Source organism: Lonchura striata, chromosome 4 (assembly GCF_050655825.1).
Source record: "Lonchura striata isolate lonStrDom1 chromosome 4, ASM5065582v1, whole genome shotgun sequence".
In the NCBI taxonomy this organism is placed as follows: Eukaryota; Metazoa; Chordata; class Aves; order Passeriformes; family Estrildidae; genus Lonchura; species Lonchura striata.
In genome coordinates this window covers 32,895,030-32,916,647 of record NC_140706.1, presented here as the reverse complement: position 1 = coordinate 32,916,647, position 21,618 = coordinate 32,895,030, and the positions used below count along the sequence as shown (strand labels likewise).

Sequence of the window (21,618 nt, the reverse complement as noted above, 5' to 3'; positions counted from 1 at the left end):
GATACATAATTATGGGATTTAAAAGCGCCTGTATCCTGTTAGAACAGCAAACCTTTGGATATCAAATTTGAAGAAATGAGGGATGCCATTTGTTTTTATTAAACTGGGATTTGAATGTTAGGAGAAAGCATTGGGGGAGGCATTTCTTTTGGAAATGGGAGTAATATTCCTCATTTGTGATAGTAAAAATGTTTTTTTTGCCATAGTCAAAATCTTTAGGAATAAACCTAGGACTATGTGCCTAAATCAAACATGCGTATTTTCTATTTTTACTTATAACTTTGGCTTTTCATTATTTTAATTTTCAGGGTCTTTTCAGTGTAACACCAAAACCAGAATTGAATATTCTGCTCTCTAAATGTGCCATTGTTTCTTTTTGATGGAAAGGGCAGTGTATTGATTACAGAATACTGAGACATTGAAAACTCTTCATTCTATTATCAAGTCGTAAGGGAAATTAGTGAGTGATGTTTTTCAGTCAAGCAACTTCGGAATAAAGTTAAAACTAACTATTTTAGCTGACCACAAACAAAGAAAAATACAAGAATAAAAGAACAAGCTTGTAATTCAACCACTTCCTCCCTTTTTCGTGATTCAATGAACATTTTTCCATCTTTTGTGCAGCATTCCACTCTTATCTGTTTGCTTAGTCACATATTCCAAATACCAAATTTGGGGTTAGACCTGTCTTATATCCTAACTAACTTTCTTCACCACAGGAAATTTTAATTCTTTTTGTATTTTTCAGTGTCTGACTTTGAGGCATTTTGTACGGTTTCTCTAATTATGCTTATGAAGTGACATTTGGGGAATTCTTAGGGACTATTGGGAATAATTTTTATAAAGGTTACTGTTCATTATAGAATGTGGGAAAAATTAGTTGTTTCATGGTGGGTTGTGTTTCTTTACAAGGAAATTGTATCCTGCATTTAGTAAGTTAAGCCAGTACACTCTTCTTCATGCAGTAATTGTTGACTTCCAGTATAAAATGAAGTCAAGAATTCAGTCCAATTTATTTTAACTCAGGCTTATAATTTTAGTGCATTTTGTGTTCAAGGTGAATATGATTATTCTTAAAGGTGTTTGAGATTAAGGACAGCTTTATGAACTCATCATTATAATTGTTGGTCTTCATTTTAATGTCTTGTGTTTCACCATAAGCATGCGGATGATTTTGTTATGAGGGATTCTTGCAAGAAGTCCATATGGTGAAGAAGATGTAGGTAGTGGGGTGAAACTGGCAAATACAGAGGGATGCAATTAGCAGAAAAGGAAAAAAAAATAAATCTGAACTGATACATATCCAGTAATAATAGAAATAAGGGTGGGAATTACAGTATATATTGAAAAATGTGTAGGTTGGAGAACAAAGAATATCATTTATCTGGAGAAAGTTGTCTAAGTCCTAATTTTTTTTAATAGTAGACTGGACACAGCACTGAGAAATAACACATATAAAAGCAAGGAGAAGAAGGGGGTAATTCAGTGTCTTTCTGTCTCTAGCTTAGAGCTGTAGCCTCTCTGTGAGATTTCAGTTGAACATGGAAGCTGTGCTGTAGATTTAAGTGCAGTATGTACTTTGCCATATCCTGAACTGTGAACCAGGTGCAGCTGAGCAGATGATGACCCTCTCTCACTTTGGGTAGATCAAATTAGGGCATTCAGTATCATCCTTACAGTAATTCAGTATAAAAATTTTGATTACAAATGGGGAGGATTGAACTAATGGTAAGAGAGTGCGTACCTGAAACTTGTAAGAACCCTTTCACCATAGCATATTGTGCAGTTGAGTGTAGGTATTATTTTCCTGTTTAATTTTTTTGAGATGTCTAGTGCCAGTGCAGACCTTGTCAAGCCTGCATTTTGTAGTGTGAAATACAGTCAGTGGCAGCTGCCATGTACAGCAGGTAGTGTGCCAAGAGGACCCTCCTCCATGCAGGTTGGATGGATCTATAGGCAGGAGTGTCTGAAAATCCAGTCTTTCATCTTCCTGAGCATTCCTTCCCTTGCCAAGATTACACCTATGACAGCCCCACAGAGATCTTTGCTGCTGCTCTTGATATTGTTAATATTAAATATTAAAATTAAGTATAAAATATTAATATTTTAGTAGTCACACAAGTCTATACACATCTTTAGAAACTCTTTGTACTAAGCAATTTTCAAGCAAGTAGAGGCATAGCCCTGTCGTGAAGAACTTGTAATATAAAACAAAGGATCTATGAAAAAGAGGGAAGGGTGACTCAATCACCTATCTCTATAATATATTTTGATTTTATTTTATGAGTAAAATTTCAAATGTACCCATTTGCCAGCCAACCTATTGGTTGGCTGATTTGGAAGGAGAGACTGCAAAGAGGTATGGATTTGGGTTTGGTTGCCCTTCCCATATACTTAAGCATATTTCTGTAGCTTATAGAAGCTTGTTTCTTCACTTCAAAATTAAAATAATCATTTCACTTGCAATATTCAAAAATATTAAAGAGAATGAAATTTATAGGTCCTGTTCCTGGCTGCCCCCTCTTGTATTTTACCATCTAAAGAGTATTCCAGTGCTACAAATACGCTTTTTGTAGCTAAAGTTTACTGACTTTAGTCAAATTGGCAACAGTACAAATTGATTCCAGACTGAAGATCCAAATTTATTGTAACTGTTTGAAAACAGATGCTGATTCAAATTACTGCATTTAACAGCTAGAATTAAAATGCCACTATCTGGTGGTAAAGTGTTGATTTGGATGACTTGGGGTGTGGAGTGAACTGCTCCAAGGGGAGCCTCTGCTGTGCCATTTGTGGCCGTGCTGCACAGGAGAGGCAGTGGGGCCAAGGCACACGGGGGAGGCCATTGCAATAGGATGGCCCTGCCAACTGGCTTGTTTTGAACAGTGGGGCCTTGGGAAGCCCCATCCAGGGGGGAGGCTTTGTCTGTCAGGGTAGACAGGCAGAAGTTGGACTGTGTTTGCTGGCAGTTGCACTGATCAGGAATAAAATTTGTTTAGATAAGATTAACTGAAGCTAGCCAGTTTTTTGTAGTATTGTCTGAGCAGAAGCAGTTCTGGGTAGAGAAGTTCTTTATTTGTAATGACTTGTGAAGATTATTGTGGTCTCTGAGACACAAAGGCTCAGAATGTACTCTGATGATCAAAGATCTCTGTCATGCAAGAACTACTGAATTCAGTCATACAGAATATACATTGAGTAGAAATCTATACACCAGCATCAGTAAGTATCATAGATTGGTGGGACATGGGCCTTGGAAGGACAGCAGAGACTGGCTTTCATTAGGATTTCTCCTGCTTCTGAAGGAGTACCACAATGTACAGAGATAGGGAGAACCTCCTGTGTGGGCATCTGGCACAGCTGCTGCATAGAGGTGGGTAGATGAGTCACGCATTTTAGCTGTAGTTGGCTTTGTTATTCAGCCCACATACTCTAGCATCTGCTTCAGTGTGTGTGTGGCTTTGAAGGTTTTGTCTTTCTCTGTCTCCTTTCTTGGAATTCCCTAAAGAACTTCACCACCTCCATTAGAAAGCGACTGATTCTACTCCATAAAATGAACAGGAATACAAATTGTTTCCTTTTGCATTTTTATGACAGGATCAAAAGTTGACCAGTTTCCCTGGCTTGCTGGCAGGTGTTTGTATGCACTGGTTTGTATTGCAAACCAGTTTGCAATACAAAATACATCCATGCTGCTGGCTTTTCTGTGTGCTCTGTTGAGTGTCATGTTCATTTTCTACCACTAACCTTAACCTCTCATATCAGTGCTGTAAAAGTTGGTAATTTCTTGAAGTGTTTCCGCTTTCTTGGAAACCTAAGTATGGAAATATGGTATTTTAAATACTGTCTTATTCTAGCTACTATGTATTTTCCACGTTAGTCTTTCAGATGTTGTCTGGTTTTGAGTGGTTTTAGGTTTTTCTTAAATTTTTTTTTAATTAAAATAGTCATCTTCTATATATAGCAAGTGCACAGTGGCATCACCTTTTTCATGAAATATATGTCAACGTTTTGTATTCTGTGCTCAAGGATAGTATCTTCAAGAAAACATTATGTAATTTTTTTAGCACTTTGTTTATTTGGGGCTTCTAAGCATTACGTGTTTTATAATCTAGTTGTTTATGGTAACATGAGACTCATTTTTATGATGTTCTACATCGACTTCCATACATACATTATTGCAAAATATAGTTTTGTGATCTCTGTTTTTACTTCTCCAATCCTTCAGATAAATCACTAAGGAAATAAGTTTTAATGGTTTAAACTGCCATGTTTTCAAATTGATGTCTTCTCAAAGCAGAAGAGAGTCATGGCCACTCTGTCCAGTGAAGCAGTATGCCACACTAGTTCATCATGGTGTCACTCTTCCTCACTTCTTTGCTTATTTTCCATGACATGTTGTCATCATTTTATTGATTCTTAAGAATGTGCATGGTCCAATCTCTCTGGCTTTTTTCATCACTCCTGTTACTATAGCATTACACAATTCCATGGTGGCCTTCATATGCGTCCATGTATTCTTATCATCTCAGAATCAATCAGTGTTACAGAGCTCATTGGAAACCCATCACACCATTGTAGCTGTTGAGGGACAATGTGTTGATTTGCCCCAAAATTATTTGTGTCTCAGGTTGCTGCCCCTTTCATTTTCTCCCTGGTGGAGTCTTCCTCTAGCCCCTTCCACACTATTGTGTTCATGTATTTGTTATTAGCTTGAACGAGGATCTATAAAACAGTTCAAGTGAACTTCATGCTCTTGACAGTCGCTCACTCACTAGTGCCCTGAGGGTTATCTTCTTGGAGCTTTTGTTTCCCTTTTCCGAGTTAATCAGAAACATAAAGGCTATTTTGTCCTGAGACCTACAAGCACTGAAAAGCAACAAAGGATCAGCACAAATCACTAAACTTCTCAAGGCATACAAGACTTGGTCATCTCATTAAATACTTATCTATACTCTTTTTTTCCTGCACTTTTCTCAGAAGGGACAGAGTACCTTATCGCCACATCTGCTTGTTCTTATGCCTTTTTGTGAAATAGCAATGGGAAGCTCAATCTTTTTTAGTGAGTCAGACACAGAAAAATTCTTATTAGTTTAAGCATTTTTCACTTTTGTAGGAAAATCTTATGGGTGAGAGCTCTTTTAAGTTCTGTTTGCCTAAGTATGGCAAACCTTTGTGGTACCTAAATCCTGTGAGTTTTGTTTTGGTGTTTCTCTTTGGAATTTTTTTTTTTATCTCTTTGGTTTGATATGGTTTTGTTGGGGGCAAGGTTGTTGTTAGCCTTCTAGTCTGCATTTTTAATATAGTTTAAACATGTACATAATGAGATATTTCCTTTTTGCAGTCTTATTTCTTTTTTGAATAAAGGATTTCAATCTCTGGAAATAATTTATGCCTGATTTTGTACTGGTCTGTGCATCTACTGTATGCAGGTTCCTGTACTCTTCACATTCTATTCTTGGTTTTGAGCATCATTGCAGCCTTGACTGTTGCCAGTGAGTGCTGGCTCTTCTGCCATCTGGGTCACTGTGTGTTTTAAAAGTACTAAACTTCAGTATGTCCCAAAGAGTACTTTCTGACCCAAATGCAGAAGTGAAAGTACAGGTCTTGGAACTTCACTGCAAAAAGGAGCTAAATTTGTCTACCAGCAAGATCTATATGTACTGAAGATTTTTTTTTTTTAACTTGTCCCCATAGGGTGAAGCATTTAGATTATGTTTTCTGTATTATTTAGCTTTTGAGGGTCAAAGCTCTGCTCTGTTTTTCTATGTTACTGTGCATTGGAATGTCTGGCTTTTCATAAGGTATTCTTATATGTATTCATGGACTATTCTAGTTTTCTTTTAGAAAGCTTATAAAAAATTTTCAAGACCATGTATGCAGAGCTCACTATACAATCACACTATCTTTTGATGCAGACTCCGAATTAATAAAGCTTTCTCATGCTTCAGTTTCTTTGATTTTGTTAAGAGGATTGCTGGCTGCTCACTTCTGTATGTTGATGTGAACATTTCTATTTTGGTAATATTCTGTCCAAGGTCTGGTATTCATTCCCTGCTACAAGTGTTTCCCAGCATTCCTTTTATCCTGTACGATTGAAATACTGCATTTCACTTTGTGGTGTTATACTCAATATGGCTCTTGAACCTCTCTGCTAAGCTACAAGTACAAAATTTGGATCATATTTTTATGTAACATCTCTGTGCTTCAAACTGCTATTTTGATGCATAGCAACTATTAGGTAACACAACTATTAAGCAACTACATTTAAAATCTCTGTAACATTGCTATTGACATTAACTTTTTATTCTAGTTTCTCAAGTTCGGCCAAAATTTTACTATTTATGTATTCAAAAGACATTTTCTTGTGTTTGATCATTTGACATATTTTTAAAAATTATTTCTTATTTGAATTAATTTATTCTAATGACAGATACTCTGCTTTCTGTAAGTTCAGTGAGTACTTTATCTCAGAAATTCACAGTACAATGCAAGTAGATGAGATTATTTCTCTGAGTAAGCTGAAATAAGTTGAATAGAGAAATATCTTTGTAAAAGAAACTTGGGAGAAAAATTTATACCTGAAGTTGTGAAAGACAGTTTCAGATGTCAGCTGTTTTGAAGAAAATACAAGGTTAAGGCCAGAAAATAAAGAAAACAAGTATCAGCAGTTGTTATAAAAGCTTGTGTGTAATTCTGCTTTTTTTATTCCCTCTCATGTATTGTGAATGTTGACACTGGACATAATACAAAAATTTTACAGGGGTCTTACCAGAACCTTTACCAATGCTGAAAATTTATTTCCAGAGTTGTTGTCTAGATCCTCTGTAGTGCTCAAGCCATTAAATTCTCTAATTTGGTGGCAGGTGGGTGAAATTAAATTAAGAGGACTTCAAAATATGCTTAAACGTAAGGCTAACAGTGAATTAGGTCCTGATTCTGGACACAGTAGACTTGAATGGCTCCTTTGAAGGAATCCTACCCTAGAGGGCTTAGCAACTTCATGCTCATTAAAACTAAGAATCATAACTTGACCTTTGGCAATAGATTCTGTATGAGTTAGACTGTGTTTAGATGAGGCAAATAAATACAGTGCTTTGGATGCTGGTACAGTTCATATGGGGTAATGAAAGAAAAACTTGCTTCCTTCTACGTAAAGACATTTTCACTCCCTGTGATGCTACTACACATTCGGGGGCACTGACGTAGAAAAGTGTGGCATTAGCGGAGTCAGCAAGACCTTAGGGACCATTGTTATTCTAAGCAGCACGACAGAACACGCTCTGAACGAGGTAAGAGGGCAGCAGTCCGGGAGCGTCTCCTCGCTGCCCCTTTCTCAGCCGCGCAGTCGCTGGCGGGTCGCAGCCTCTACAGAGCGGGATGGCTGCAGGCAGCTCTAATTATTTGTTGAAGTCTGCTGATGGCACAGCAGGTAGTGTCCCTAACAGTGCCGCTCAACTTCACAATTTGCTTCCTGCTCAGAGGTGAGAAGGGCAATTCAACAAGAGCCGTAGGATTATTGGAGGTGTTGAGAGAAGCTGCTGCCTAGAGGGAGATGACTGCTTTGTAAAGGTGTTTTCTTTTGAAAGCACATTTTAGCAACCATTTCCGTATTTACTTCACAAAATATTTGAAACTGTATCTGTTTATCAGGTAGAAAATGTCGAAGTAATTTCAAGATATTTACCAAACCTTTGTGGGTTTTCCCTATTCTTTCTTTGTCCTCTTTTCGTCTTCCAAATTGCATTTTCTGGGAATTAAATAATAATGGGTCTGTTTTGTCAAAACTCCTTAGGCACTGCAGTTTACAGTCCAAAGAGAGTGTGGGAGCCTTCTAACAGTACACTGAATTTTTTTGTCTGATAATTTAGGAACAAAAGTATTATTTCAGTTGGTAAAATCCCAGCTGCCATATTTTCAGGTAATTACTGAGAAAAAATTATCTTACTGTATGAGAAATGGTGACTAAACGGACCCTTATTTTCAAGTAAGTTTAGAGAATGCCTCATATAATATGGGTATCTGCTGCTGTTATATAATCTTTATGTTTATACAACAATCTTTTTTTGTTGTCTCATCTCCCTATTTAATTTGTGAGAAAATTTAGACTCTTTCGTCCTGTTGGAATGCATAATTGAGTTTTCACAGCTATATCTTAATTTTATTGGGTTTTTTCCTTGCTTTCCTATTCTGTTGTATGTATACAGTCATTACAGAAACAGAATTTATGGTCTTTTGTAGTGTCTCTACACCATGGTATGCATAATACCAGGAACAAACTAACAAAAAGTCAGATGGTGTTTTTAGATGGTGTCATACTAAAACTACTGCAGACATTAAATAGTAACATTGTTATGTGCCTCTGATCTTGACAGATACTTGGTCATAATTGTAGCCTGTCTGCAAAGATTTTGTATCATATTTAAGAAATAAAATATGGGAAAATCATCAGTGCACATGGAATTCTTTTGTTTGTTTTAATACTGTTAATATTTGTTAACTTAAACTTCGCTGTTTACCAGTTTTGAAACTTTTTTTTTTTTATGCTGGTGAAGATTAGCCATAATTTTTACATTCTTGCAAAAATGAAAAAATAGAAGATATTATTCTGATTTTGGCTTGGCATGGGGCAGTATTCAGATCCAGCTTACTTTGCTGACTCATTTGCGGGTGACTTCTGACTTTGGGTGTACTGTTTGGTTTTCCATTCTCCCAAAGCTTAGGCAAGCAGCCCCAACTCTCACTTTCTCTCCTGTCACTGACAGTGCTCTCTAGCATGGCAGGGACATGCTCTGGCTTACTGTCATTTTAAGGTCCTACAGATTTTGCATTTAGCACTGTCTTAAGTGTCACAGCTTTCATTAGGTGGAAAAGGATTTCTTTGAATAATTAAAAAGGGTCGTGTTTCCTCTCCTGGTGCTGATTTGATCGAACAGGGAATTGTGCTGAACTGTGTCATTGGCAGCGAAGGCTGCAGTCAGACAAGTACCGCTGGCAGCGGCAGAGCCACGGAAGAGGTTTCTGCTTGCCAAGCGCTTGTCCAAGCCTTCCTCTGTGTGTGCCAGCTAAGTGCCCAGGTACCTGCTCCCTAACCTGGACTGTCCAATCGGTCCCGCATGCATTTCCAATAACAAAGCCGTTTTAGCCCGGGATTTTGACACGGGGGGTTAGGAAATGAGTGTGGCGTTGTGATGTTTAGTGGTGTTACACCCCGCCTCCCTCCACCAACTCCCTGGGCATTGAGCAGCTGGAAGCAATGACCTCTTCACCCCACTCAGATGCATCCAGGGCAACACATCTGCCGATGGCCTCAGGCAGTCGGAGCTTTCTTACGACTTGAGAGCCTCAAGGGATTTTGGTCAGCCTCATTTGTGGGTAGCGAATGGCCTGGAGATGCAATGTATTCAGTAAGAGCAAGCTAAAGATAATGCTAAGATATTCAGTGGCGGAACTCTGGAACCTCTTGCAGTTTTGCTGGTGAAAACTTGGACCTCTGTGAGTTCTCATGCACGTAGGGTAGGGGTTTTTCACACTGAAGTGTAGAAATTTCCATTGTAAGCACATGCAAGTTTTTTATGGCGGTCACCTGAATCGCAGTCGTACCAGGTGTATAAACAGGTGACTTAACCTTGATGCAACTGTGTGCCAGAGGTATATACTTCTAAGCAGATTACACTGCAATTCATTTTCCTCTTCTTCATTACAATTTGAAGTGTGTTACATAATTACCAGGCAACAGAAATAATCTGAATAACTATTCTGACTAGCAGTAAAGAAAAAATAGCTGTATGGTTTCAGGAGGAATGCTTCCATTCCAAATATATAATTTTGAAATTCTTTGTTTAAATGATATAAAATAACTTGTAATGCTGATTGCATTACACTTGGAATCAGTATCTTTTAAACAGGCAAATAGGAGCCTTTCTTGAGATATTTCAGACTGAGGAATGCTTTGGAGTGCACAGCTTTGTAGCACCTCCAGAAAGCTTTGTAAGTGAAGTGACACCTCCAAAGATAAGGAGCTCTTGAGGATAGCATTTAGGACTTTTAAATCCCTTCTGGAAAGAGGGTTTTGTTACAAAAACCAAGATAGGAGTATTGCAATGCCATTCTTTTAATATAGGGGCACTTAAAAGTACACAGTCTAAAGCTGCAGATTTATAAAATACTGTTTCAGAATATGTGATGTTGGGTTGATTGGCACAGAAATGGGTCCATACTGGAAAAAAAAAAAAGGCATATTTAATATTGTTGCATAACTGAAACTTGATAATTGTCTTTTTGTCCTTCACTTTACTCCTCCATTTTTAAAATTCTGATTTATAAGTATTCTAAGTACAGTAATATAAAATTATACTAAATGCAGCTGAGGTAAAATGTCTGTTCTTAAAGCAGGCAACATAGATACAGCATCACTTCTCTTCTCTTTGTTTTGGACTGTAACAAAGCAAAACCAGTCCCTTCTTTCCCGGCTGTTGCAGATTACCTTTAACAAGATGATGTTACGTGAGAGGTGCACACTTGCTTGTTACGTTCAGAAACCACAACTGAATGCTGAGGTGAAAAAGAAGATTCTTATCCATTCATTTCATACTTTTGTCAGGTAGAGAGTCTCCTTTCTTAATACTTAGATGAGTGCTTAGAGAGGTCACAATACACTGAGTTTCAAAGGTTGAAACCAAATTTATGTCACCGTGTGTTTGCATCCATATAGGGAATCATTTTGATACTTTGAGGGAGAAATTCAAATAGGAGGATAATACTGTATGATTTCTTCTTGTATACCAAAATGTACATGTTTAAAAACAAAAGCTTTTTCTATACATTTCAATATAATACATCAGATTATTTATCTAAATTCTGGTTTACTGAAAGAAGAAGAGGAACAAGGGAAAAGAGAAAAAGGCATTTCTGCTAAAGCTGCTCTCTGAAGGGAGGCTATTTCTGCAATTTCATATTCAAGCTTTTAGCAGTGCCCATCAGTATTTTTTTAGGTCTACTGAACCTACAGTAATAGTCATTTTACCCAATATTGGCATTGCCTGACAGGCTTATGGTATGGCAGCAGGCTAGTGGCTTCTTGTGTCTCCAGGTTAAATCCTTAGAGTAGCAATATCCACCAGGATTGAGCCAGTGTCAGACTGAGCCATGGCCAAAACTTTTGTTTTCCCCACTTGCAGAATATTGGTCAACATTAAAAATAATGATTTACAGGTAAGAAAACATAAAGTATGTTATTTTTTTCCTAAAATTAGAGGCTTCATGCTTTGTTTTAATACCCAGCTTTTTTGTCAACTGTATAACAGAGGAATTTGTTCTTCAGTTTAACAAGACACATCTGTGTCTTTTCCATATAAGGCTGTCAGCAGAGCTGATCAAGATAATCTGAACCTTTGTTTTTAGTTTTAACAACTTGGCCACACACATCTTCACATGTGTGTTGGTAGGAGCTGGTGGGGTAACTACATGGCACTAAAAAGGCAAAAAGGAAGCAGGTCCATCTAGACTTACTTTTTCAGTTGAACAGAGTCCCTGTCTTTACACCTTTACAGCTTCTGGGATTTTAATGACAATAAAATTGTTCTCATGCATATGATTTCTGTGAATTAAAATTATTCCTCGGTCTTCAGGCTATATTTATTCACCAGAGAAAGTAAAGCGGTGAACTTCGCAGCAAAGCAAATCCTGTCAGAATGAAGGGTTACAGACCAAAGAAACAGATTTAAATCCTGAATAATTACCACTGCTTTCAGAATAAAAAATTCACTATATCTACTCACAAGAGAAGTGTTTAGAAATTTTCCCTAGTGCTGCAAATGATTTGCTAGTCCTTGCAAATCCAGATCTTTGGCAAATGGCTTGAGGAAGTAAGTGGAGAATTTGAAGTGCTGAGCTTTAAAACAGACAGGACTAGTGGGTTTGGGGAAGGGAAGGACAGGAGAGTTTTTATTTTGTGTTTAAATTTTTATTTTATTTTTTCAAAATGCATTGACAAAAATAAAAGAAATACAGTCAGTACATCTCAAAAGGCTACAGCCACATGTAACCCACTAAACTAACTGGAGTTCCCTACAGGCACCAAGATCTGGGCAAATGGAAAAAGATTAGGGATTGACTCATAGTTAGATTTAGAATATTTTTTTTCTTTTTACATTTTTGTTCACTGTAGTTTTTTCATTTTCTTTGTGCTCACACCCACATCTCCCAGGATTCTTTTTTCCTCTGAGTTAGGATGTTAAGACTGTTGCTTAGTCTTGTGAACAAAACTACAATTACCTTGTTAGAAGGAGATAATCAGTGTGAGCATACATGATCAGATCTTTGAGCATGTAAGTAAATGTGAAGCATGGAGGCTCACATATGAAAACAGAAATTATACTAATTATTTCTGAGAGCATTATAGTTTTCTTCTGATTACTCAGTGTTTTTTATTCTGATTATTGTGTTAAGAAATTTTATTTGAAGAGCTGAGTGGAATGTGTTTATATATAAAACAGGATCTCAGATCTATCTGAAGAATAGAGGAAAAATTGTTCTGCTTATGATTGAGGCAATACTGCCTTTGAGGCTTTTTATTTCCATTCTTTTTCCTAGATTTATGCCTGACTTTTATAGTTTGGAAAGCTATTTTTTTCTTTTCAGCTGCACTTTTTAAAAGAATAATTTGTTAAAGCCTTGAAGAACTTGTGTTTTAGACATTTACAGTCCATTCAACAGAAACGAACATAAAATATTTTCTGTCTATACTCTACCTAAGATGGTAAATCCAAACTAATGAGACCTTGAAAGTAAACTGTTCTGTTCTGGCTTGCTGGACTAAAGGAGACGAATGAGCACAACCAGGCAGGCTTTTTAGCCTGCTGAAGAAAAAGAAAGTAATCTATGTTTTTCAAGCTTTATCATCTTGTCTGGTCACATGGTATACCAGACATGGTATACCAGGCTTGCTGAAAGGCTCATGCTTCCTTTGCTTTCTCAAGTGGATAGGTAGAAATGTGTGGCTTAAAAAAAAAAAAACAAAACCAAAAAAAACAACAATGCTCCATTGATGGTATTAATGAAGCCAAAGAAAAAATTGATGGCTGATCTTATCAAATATACCAACTTCCAGATGTATAATTAAAATTTAGAAATAGCAAGCATAGTGCTTATGTACTATACTATTTCGGTTTGCTTTCTTTTGGTGTTTTAATGCAAATCTGTGTCTCCTTCAACATTTTGCCAATTTGACAGTATGATCAAGTAGTGTAGGAATGTGCAGGGCCAGACAGATTTTTTTTTCTGAGCACAGTCCCAGTATAATAGTTTGTAGTTTATAAATGTCTTTTCTGCCCAAGACATCACAGACATGTTTTTTTTCAAACAAGAGGTTTGTGTTTCAAATTTATATTTTAATTTAAATGCAGTAAGATGGAATGTCTTGGAGAGAGCAGAAACATTTTATCCTTCTCTGATTGTGAGGGGGAGAAAGGAAAGAGTATTATTTAATCAGATGTATTTTTAGCAGGATTTCATAATTGGCATGAGACCCTCAATCTAAAAACTTGTTTTATAATGGAGATGAGCTGATCCTTTCATGTTCACTGGTTAGCTGGAACACAATTTTAGTTCACACAAAGCTTTGATACTCTCTCCTTTAGGGGCTAGTGCCTAAACAAGGTCCAGGTCTCTAATATTATCAGTTCTTATGAGAAATTGCATGCTTATTTATTGTGATAATTGCACTACACTACATAATTCTGCTATTCTGGTTTGAATTTTTAAATTCATTTTATTTCTCTGTCTTACTGTAGAATAATTAATTTAGTTTAATTTAATTAATTTAATTTAATTTATAAACCTTGATACATGTCTACCTTGGTGCTGCTTCTCCACACATTGCTACTCTGAGTAGACCCAATTAGTGCTCAAATAATTTGGTGTAGAGATACCCAAGCTACTGTCCCAATCCAAAGGAATGCATCCTTATGAGCTCACTCCAGTGCCTGGGGTAATCAGAAGCAAGACCTGTGCTCAGTACTGCACTGAGGTACTTAAATTGATCCCAAGATGCAAAGTACTGCTTGCACATTTGGCATTGTGACGAATTGTAGGAATACACTGGCTCACTCCAGCAGCATTTTTTTACTGTTTGTGCTGCAGCCCTGTGTAATGTAGAAATTATCAGATAGTTCAGACAATTGTTGCCTATTGAGAACATTCACCTCCATTTTAATATTTAATTCAAGAGCATGTAAATATGAAAAGCTTCACAGTTGTGGTCCAAAATAACTGTTTATTGATTGAGAATCTGATCTGTATTCTGCCAAAGAAAATGTAATGTGTATTTCTAGTCTAAAAGATTTATCTTGTAAACCAGAAGTTCCACAGGAAAGTGTCGTTTCTTGATGACTGGCTGAAATAAGTGCAGCCCATGGCTGTGTGTTCATCATGCATTCCTAATAAGAAGCTCCATATTCACTGTCAGACTAAATTAACATGGTTTGAGAAGTGTCTTACAGGTTAGTTTTGAAACATTTGTCAGCCACTACCACTGTTGTCTCATTGTTCATTTGTCAGCCACTACTGTTGTCTCCTGCTTGCTTCTCAACCTTTTAATCAAAACGAGCTCAAGCAGAGTAATCAGATACTACTGTGGGTGATAGTGACTCAGGAAACCCTCATCAACTTTAAGCCTTCTCAGCAGCTTTAGCAAAGAGAAAGTGAAACATCTGCACCTCCCTTGGGTTTTTGAGACTTTGGAGAAAGAGGCTATTGGACTTAAATACAGCAATGGATAAAACAGAAGCACTGCAAGTTGCTAGTGCGTAGGGCTTTCTGGTTTTGTGGGGGCATTTTTCTTGTTTGGGACAGGTTTTTTTGATTGTCACCAAATTTCACTCCACTTCACTATGTGGAGTGGCACCTTGTTTCTCATTGAACTGCCCCTATTTCTTTGATCCACTGCTTTTACCTAGATATATGGTTGATAACTGGACAATTGTGTGTCCAACTTTAGCAGATATTGTCAGTAGCATTTTTCCAGGCTTAATGTTTCTTAATGCCTTCCACAAGGGTTTTTGTCTCAGCTTCCCAACTCTGGCCAGTGGGAAACTGACCAAAATAACCACTTTGAACTAGAAGATGTTTGCTGCCTTCTCTGATAGCTAAGAATTCTTAAGTGGCAAATCACCTGCTTTGCTTTGAGATTTGATATGTAGTCATCTCATTTCAGGGCGTTTTTTTATTTAGGTTTTCAATTAGGGGAAAAAAGTTATAGTACAGACATAGGGCAAAAATACTTCCAGGCAGATTTGTGTGCTTTAATCTAAGGTAATGCACCAGAAGTAATAAAAGATTAAATGGGCATAAACTTTAATGTGAGATTTAGTAGTCATTAAGAACTTTCAGGTATTCTGTAATCATTAATTCAGTTCTTGGTTCATTAAAAAAATGTAGTTGTTTAATTTGCAATTGGAATGGAACTTAAGAATTATTTTGTTAGTTGCAAAACTTATATGTATGTCTGTGTGTTAGAGGTGCCATTAAGCATTTTCAAATGCAACCTTATTTACAAAGCACAATCCGTCTTTAGAAGTTCTTTTTCACAAATAAAAAGTGCCACTAAAACACCTGCATCAAGAGCACTGTACAAACTATGGATTTCTGTCTGCCTGAGAGCAGACTTACATTTCCCCATTTTCCCATTTGCACTTGCACAAACCCTGGAATGATGCAGTGATGTGTCAAATTTTTTTTTCCCCTGAAGATTTTGCAAATGACCTTTTTGTGAAAATATCAATGTAAACTTAGCAAGGACTAATATAACTATTCACATTACTCTAGTTTTGAATTATATCCCGACCAAGAGTTCCTCTGGGTTTCTCTTCTGTTGTATTGTCTAGCTATTGAAGGGTAAATAAGTTAACTGAATATTCAATGTAATCAGCTGGGTGTTCTATTCAGGTAATCATTCGATCAGTAAAGTCACAGAGGTAATTTGGAAGATGTTGTGTTTATTATGAATGTACAGTAAAGAGAGGATCAAACAATATTTTTTTGAGCTGATGCACAAAAGGAGCTTCTATCAGGTACAGACATTTCCTAGTACATTGTTGTTTAGAAATCCAGAGTACCTCTTGAGTGCTCTAAGCTGAAATATGAGACCTGAATTTAGAGCTAAAATACCTGGGCTTGTAAGACTTATATCACTAATTCAGTTTCAGTATAGTGATTGAATAGATTTTTATAGCATATTGATCAGAACATTAAGTTGTTCCCACACACAAACACGAATCCCTTTCTTCCATGTTTAAAGTAAATTTGAATGAGGAAGTTCTTGTGAAGGTACAGCAGAGTTGCATAGATACTAATACTTTGTGTTTAAAAGCAATTTCTCAGACAGGTAATCCACAGTAGGTAGAACATGCCCATACATTTGGTATTAATAAAAACCAGTGTGTTTTGATGTTATGATGCAGCCACCATGTCTTGGAGATGGAAATAGTCACACAACTGCCAAAAATCCCCAACTTTGAGTAAAACAACACTTGTGTTTGATTTCGGTATGTCTCTTGGAATTTTTGTAAGCTCTAGGAATCTTATTTTTAGAGTTCCATTATTTCAAATTTCTGTATTGTTTTGGGTTTTTCTTCGAAGAAACACATGGTATGATCCTTGTATATACCTATATGAGTATTCTTATTGATTTATGTGGTTACAAATATAAAATATTCATACCTTAATAGAAACTAAAAACAGTCTTTATTGAGTTAAGTTGTGAATGTGGACACCAGGCTGCAGAAATGATTGATGATTTTCTTACCACATGTAATAGCCTAACAAGATTTCACAAAACCTTTGTTCACACACTTAAAAATTATCAGAGCATTTCCTTAAAATAAAGAGTGGCTAGTATAACCTTAAACTGCTGCTTCAGAGACATTGTTCTAAACGTTGTTTAAAAAAATAGGTGTGAAATTTAAGGACTCATTAAAATTATTTTTTTTAATAAAAAAGCACTGTAGATTGCAGTTGTATATAGATTGATACATGTGTTCATTTTTGTTGGGGCTTTTTTAACAAGCTTTCCAACATAGACATTGGAAGTAAGTTTAATTATAAATTACAGTTTTATTATATTTTTTTGTTTCTGTCTGAAAATTACCTGGAGGTATACTGAGAAGCAGTTGCAGTCAGATTTCACCATATATTTTATAACCTCCTAAACCTGCACAGCTGCCTTTTCCTGTTAAGGTCCCTGGCAGTAGAGGGCAGTTCCTTGCCCTCTAGTTTACTAGAGTGAACTCTGAGCTCACCCATGATGTACATCCCTCTGATGTGCCTACTTTAGCTGTGTTGTAGTTGTTCAGTAGTGAAACCCTTAAAACACAAATCCCAAGGCCACTGGGTTCTTGGCAGTGGCTGCTCCACCCAGCAGATCTGCTGCTTCTGGCAAGCTTTGCTTTACAGTGTGTCGTGTAGCCATGGCCTCTGAGCCCTGTGTCCCTGCCTTAGGGGGACCTGCTTTCCTGCTACACCAAGGTGCTTCTCTGCTCCTCCAGATGACTAAGATCCTGGAAAGAGGTGCTTGAGAGGGGACTTTTTAAACCGGGTACCAGTAATTCATGTCACCTGTTGAAGTGGGTATATTCATATTGTATGCTATGATCACTTGTAATTGAGGAATATACTATCAGTCTGTTGTGGGTAGCACCCTCCTGATATTTCTTCCCTACCACTCATTTTTTGGCTTGCTAATCCTCAGGAGTAGAATTATTCATGGTCAATGTACTTACTCCTGTATCACCAGTGATTTACTACAACTTCTCTGTTCCTTGTTCCCCTTTGATTGGCCTCTCCATGTAGTCATATAGCACATAACACAAAGATGGATTGTATGGCATTCTCTGCTGGGGAAAATCAACACATAGAGCAGGCTCACTGCCAAGATGCTCATAATTAAACTGTTGCTATGGACAGGATTACATCAATGTTTCTATCAATCATTTGCTGCAGTTTTGTGGCTATTTGTATTTGGAGGGGTTTTTTTTAGGTTGTAGGTTTTATCATCCTTTTACTTAGTTTTCAGTTAAGTGTCACAGCATATAGAGGGAGATATAAATAAAAATAATTATTGGAAGATGTAGGGGGAAAAAAAGATAAGCCAATTCTATCATTCAGAGATTGTGTTTGAAACCAATATCTTTGTGAGGTGTTCACAGTATTTCAGCTATTAGAAATAGCCAGATGCAGTCATTTTTCCATTCGGTGGTCATCATACTCTTGTGACCTAAGAGTCTGATGCAAAACTGCCATGTCGTAACAGTCTGTACAGCCAGAGTGTTAGAAGTTTACCTTAAAATGCTGCAAATTCAATAAAACAATAGGTGTAATAGAAAAACTGCAGCAAAGCAGTTAAACCATGCATTTTTCTTCTATCCCCCGTCCCCTTTAATTCATGTGCAGTAAGTTGTGAGTTGAGCTAATGACAGAATAGCATGAAGTACACTGATGGATTGGAACAGCTTGCTTGCTCTTGCTTCACCTGCTGCTGTATCATTGCTACTGTTATCCCCTATGGTAATGGTCTTGTGGCAATTAATTCCCCTCAGTAGCACTCAGAGGGTTTGGTGTTGGAGCTAACTAGTGTGCAGTGCATTAAATGTAGAGAGGTGCAGGATTAGAGCCAAAATAAGGTAGTCTGAGTGGTAACAAATGATATCAAGTGCAGCTGAGATCACTGTAACGAGATAAACAGTGTGGTGTCACAAAATTGTCTCCCAGTTGACAAAAAGATCCATATTTTATAGATTACCTTAAAAATTGAAGGATGGAGTCAATTATAGCCAATTATGATGCTACATTTACTGGAGTAGTTTTTATATCCTTTGGGGAGAAATAAGGAAATGTTCAAGGCAGTCAGAAAAAGCTTTTGTATTTGCTTCCCTGTTTCCCATTTCTTCAGATGAAAACTGTGTATGAAAGCTGGGACTGTACTGTCAATCGGAAAAAGGTTTGGGGTTTTTTTTAGTTATTTTCACTTCTTCATGTTGCACTAAAAATTATGATAGGTAATATGGCAAATAGAAAAGGAAAATCGAACATCAGCTCCCCCTAGTTCTGTTTGGGTTTACTATAAAGGAATTGTAAAGGCAGCTTTGTCATGGCAAAGCCTGCTTAGTGCATGGTGACATGTTGAATTTGACTTGTTTCTTTCCCAAAAAGGAGCTTTCATGTCACTGAAGAAACACCAAGCAAATACTGCATATTTTCGTTGTCAGTCTGTTAAAGTCAAAATAAAGGCATAAGACCATGAAATGGTTGGGTCAATTGTGCTCAGTGCTCAATTGCAGCCCACAGTTGCTTTTTAGTGAATAGATGTAAAATGGGATACAAAAGCAGTGTATTGAAGATGGACAGACAGAGACATGCATGTTCTTAAGAGATCTGAGAGGTTGCCTAAATGGCTGAGAGGCAAGCATTTATTTAGTGGCATTTACTATGTCATTTAGATTATCTCCCGCCTCTGTTTCCATTCCCAAGAAGCGTACTGGGGAGCTGTGCATCCTGTCTATCTCGTGCTGTAGTACTGACCATGAGGAGCAGTTTCCCTTCCCCAGCAAAGCATGCTTTTGGTAATTAGTGGAAGATTCAGATATATAGGCAAAGGTGTATTGAGAGAGGAAAGCTGACAATAAACAGGTTGTTTAGTAATGTTTCAAAGTGTTACCCTCCTCCTGTGTTCAGGATTTCATTCACCAGCTAACTTCAGAGGGTGACCTAGTACATGTGCCAATGACAAAAGCTACTTGTAACAATTCAGATCATGCTTTCTGCTTTATGAAATGGGATTGTAAAAATCCTCTCAAAAATGACATCTGAAATAGCATTAAAACACAATTTCCCTTTGATAAGGTTTTAAGGCACTCATATGAAAAGTGACACTACTTTGAGTAGCTCTATGTCAGCATTATGCAATGTGTTGCACATAAGTGACATTAATCCATTAGGGGGTGTGAGGGTCACTTATTTTTCTCATGAAATCATTAAATACCTTTATTGATTTCTGTTCAATCAGTTGCATTCTGCTCAAATACAGCAATCTCGAGACATGCTAATAGAGCTGTTTCTAATAATGTTTATAAGCCACAGTTTTAATGACAGATATTGCACTCAAAATAAATTATCATGCCTAAGTAAAACACAAAGGAGCTTAGGGAAGCAATAATATTGTGCTGTTTGCAAATTACCTGAGCCCACTTTATTGCAAAAAAGATGATTTTGTGACACAGATATTCTAAATTCATTAATTAACCATTGCCAGTACATTCTTACTTTGTTACTAGGTTATTTTGTCATAAGAAGCAATGTGAGTGTATGGAAAGCTAGTAGATGAAATACAAGTAAGAGTGCCTTTCTTCATTTTTTTTCATGATGGAACCAATGTCTTAGGAGGAAGTACATGAGACTCAATTAAATATAACAGGTGCTGTATGAATGGATGCATACTACAAAAAGAAAAAAAAATTAAAAGTAAGTAATTTTCTGTCCATCCTGTTTGGATGCCATCCTAATGACTTTATCTTGACATTTGGCTTGAGCTTGTTTTCTTTCCTTACAGATAACTTCAGCTGTATTTTCTAGGTGATGGAAGCCTTGTGATAGTCTTGTCAATTTTTTGTTATCTGATATTGTAGTTGTTGCTTTTTACCACACCTCTTCTTGCTTTTTTCCCTTTGGATGCAAACAGCTCCTCAGAGTAAATTGCCAGCTTTACCCTGAGTATAGCAAAAGCAGACTGGTACATTTATCTCTACAGCTGAAACATGAGTGTTTTGCTTCCAAGCAGCGAATTGCATCCTGCTGAGGAATTACTGTTGGGGTTTTTGAGTTTCTCCACTAGGAGCCTTAAGGGACTCTGACAGGTCTTGTCGAATAGCGTTGGTCATCCTTGTCTCAGTCACCAAATGGTGCCAAGTACTGGCAAGTTTATTGCATTGTGTCTGGAAAAGCTGTTGTTCACTCAGCATTTTCTTCATAGGATGCCTGCCTGATTTCATTGAAGGAAACCTGAGCAAGGCTGTGTTATTAATGAATTATGACAAGCCTTTCGCCTGTCAGGCAGAGAGTTTCCTGCTATCTCCTTTTAAGACAAAAACATAATGGAAGATGCTCAGCTGGGCAAGCTCTCCGATGATACTCCTTAAGTGCTCATCCCAGGCTGATGCGAAGACGCAGAGAGCCGTGAAGCTGCAAGTGGCAGCGTTTAATACCATCTCCCTCATAATGCCTGAATAATTTTCCGGAGAGCGATCGCCGCAGCTGCCGTGAACGTGGCTATTTGTTTATTTTTCACCTTGTCCTGGCGGGCTGCTGACCGAGCTAATCTGCCGCACGCGGGGCTGCCGCCGGCGGGGCGCGGCGGCGTTTGCTGGCTCCAGCTCGGGCGCTCTCCTGAGCGTGGCAGGATCGGCAGCCGGAGCCCGAGACAGCTTCCATGGGCTGGCTCCCGCGGCCACTCCGCGACGGGAGCTGAGCAATGCTGCCGAAGGATGGGAAGGAGGCACTGAGGGAGCCGGCTTATGTTTTTCTTAATGGATGTTTGTGAGCAGGAAGGAGATGGCGTGGGCTGTCGGG

At 37.6% G+C, this 21,618-nt stretch overlaps 1 protein-coding gene across 50 annotated transcripts in view; it reads left to right on the top strand.

Moving 5' to 3' along the window:
• The window catches only part of TENM3 (teneurin transmembrane protein 3), a 1,286,597-nt gene that overhangs the window by 1,071,302 nt on the left and 193,677 nt on the right, over window positions 1–21,618 (top strand). For 4 of the 50 annotated variants that reach the window (XM_085578810.1, XM_085578809.1, XM_085578813.1 and 1 more), the window contains one exon: window positions 1–21,618. This exon is cut by the window's left edge and continues 15,258 nt beyond it. The exons of the other annotated variants lie outside the window; for them this stretch is intronic. In XM_085578810.1, the coding sequence (XP_085434936.1) occupies window positions 21,564–21,618 (55 nt within the window). In that variant the 5' untranslated portion in view covers window positions 1–21,563. 50 annotated transcript variants of the gene reach the window in all.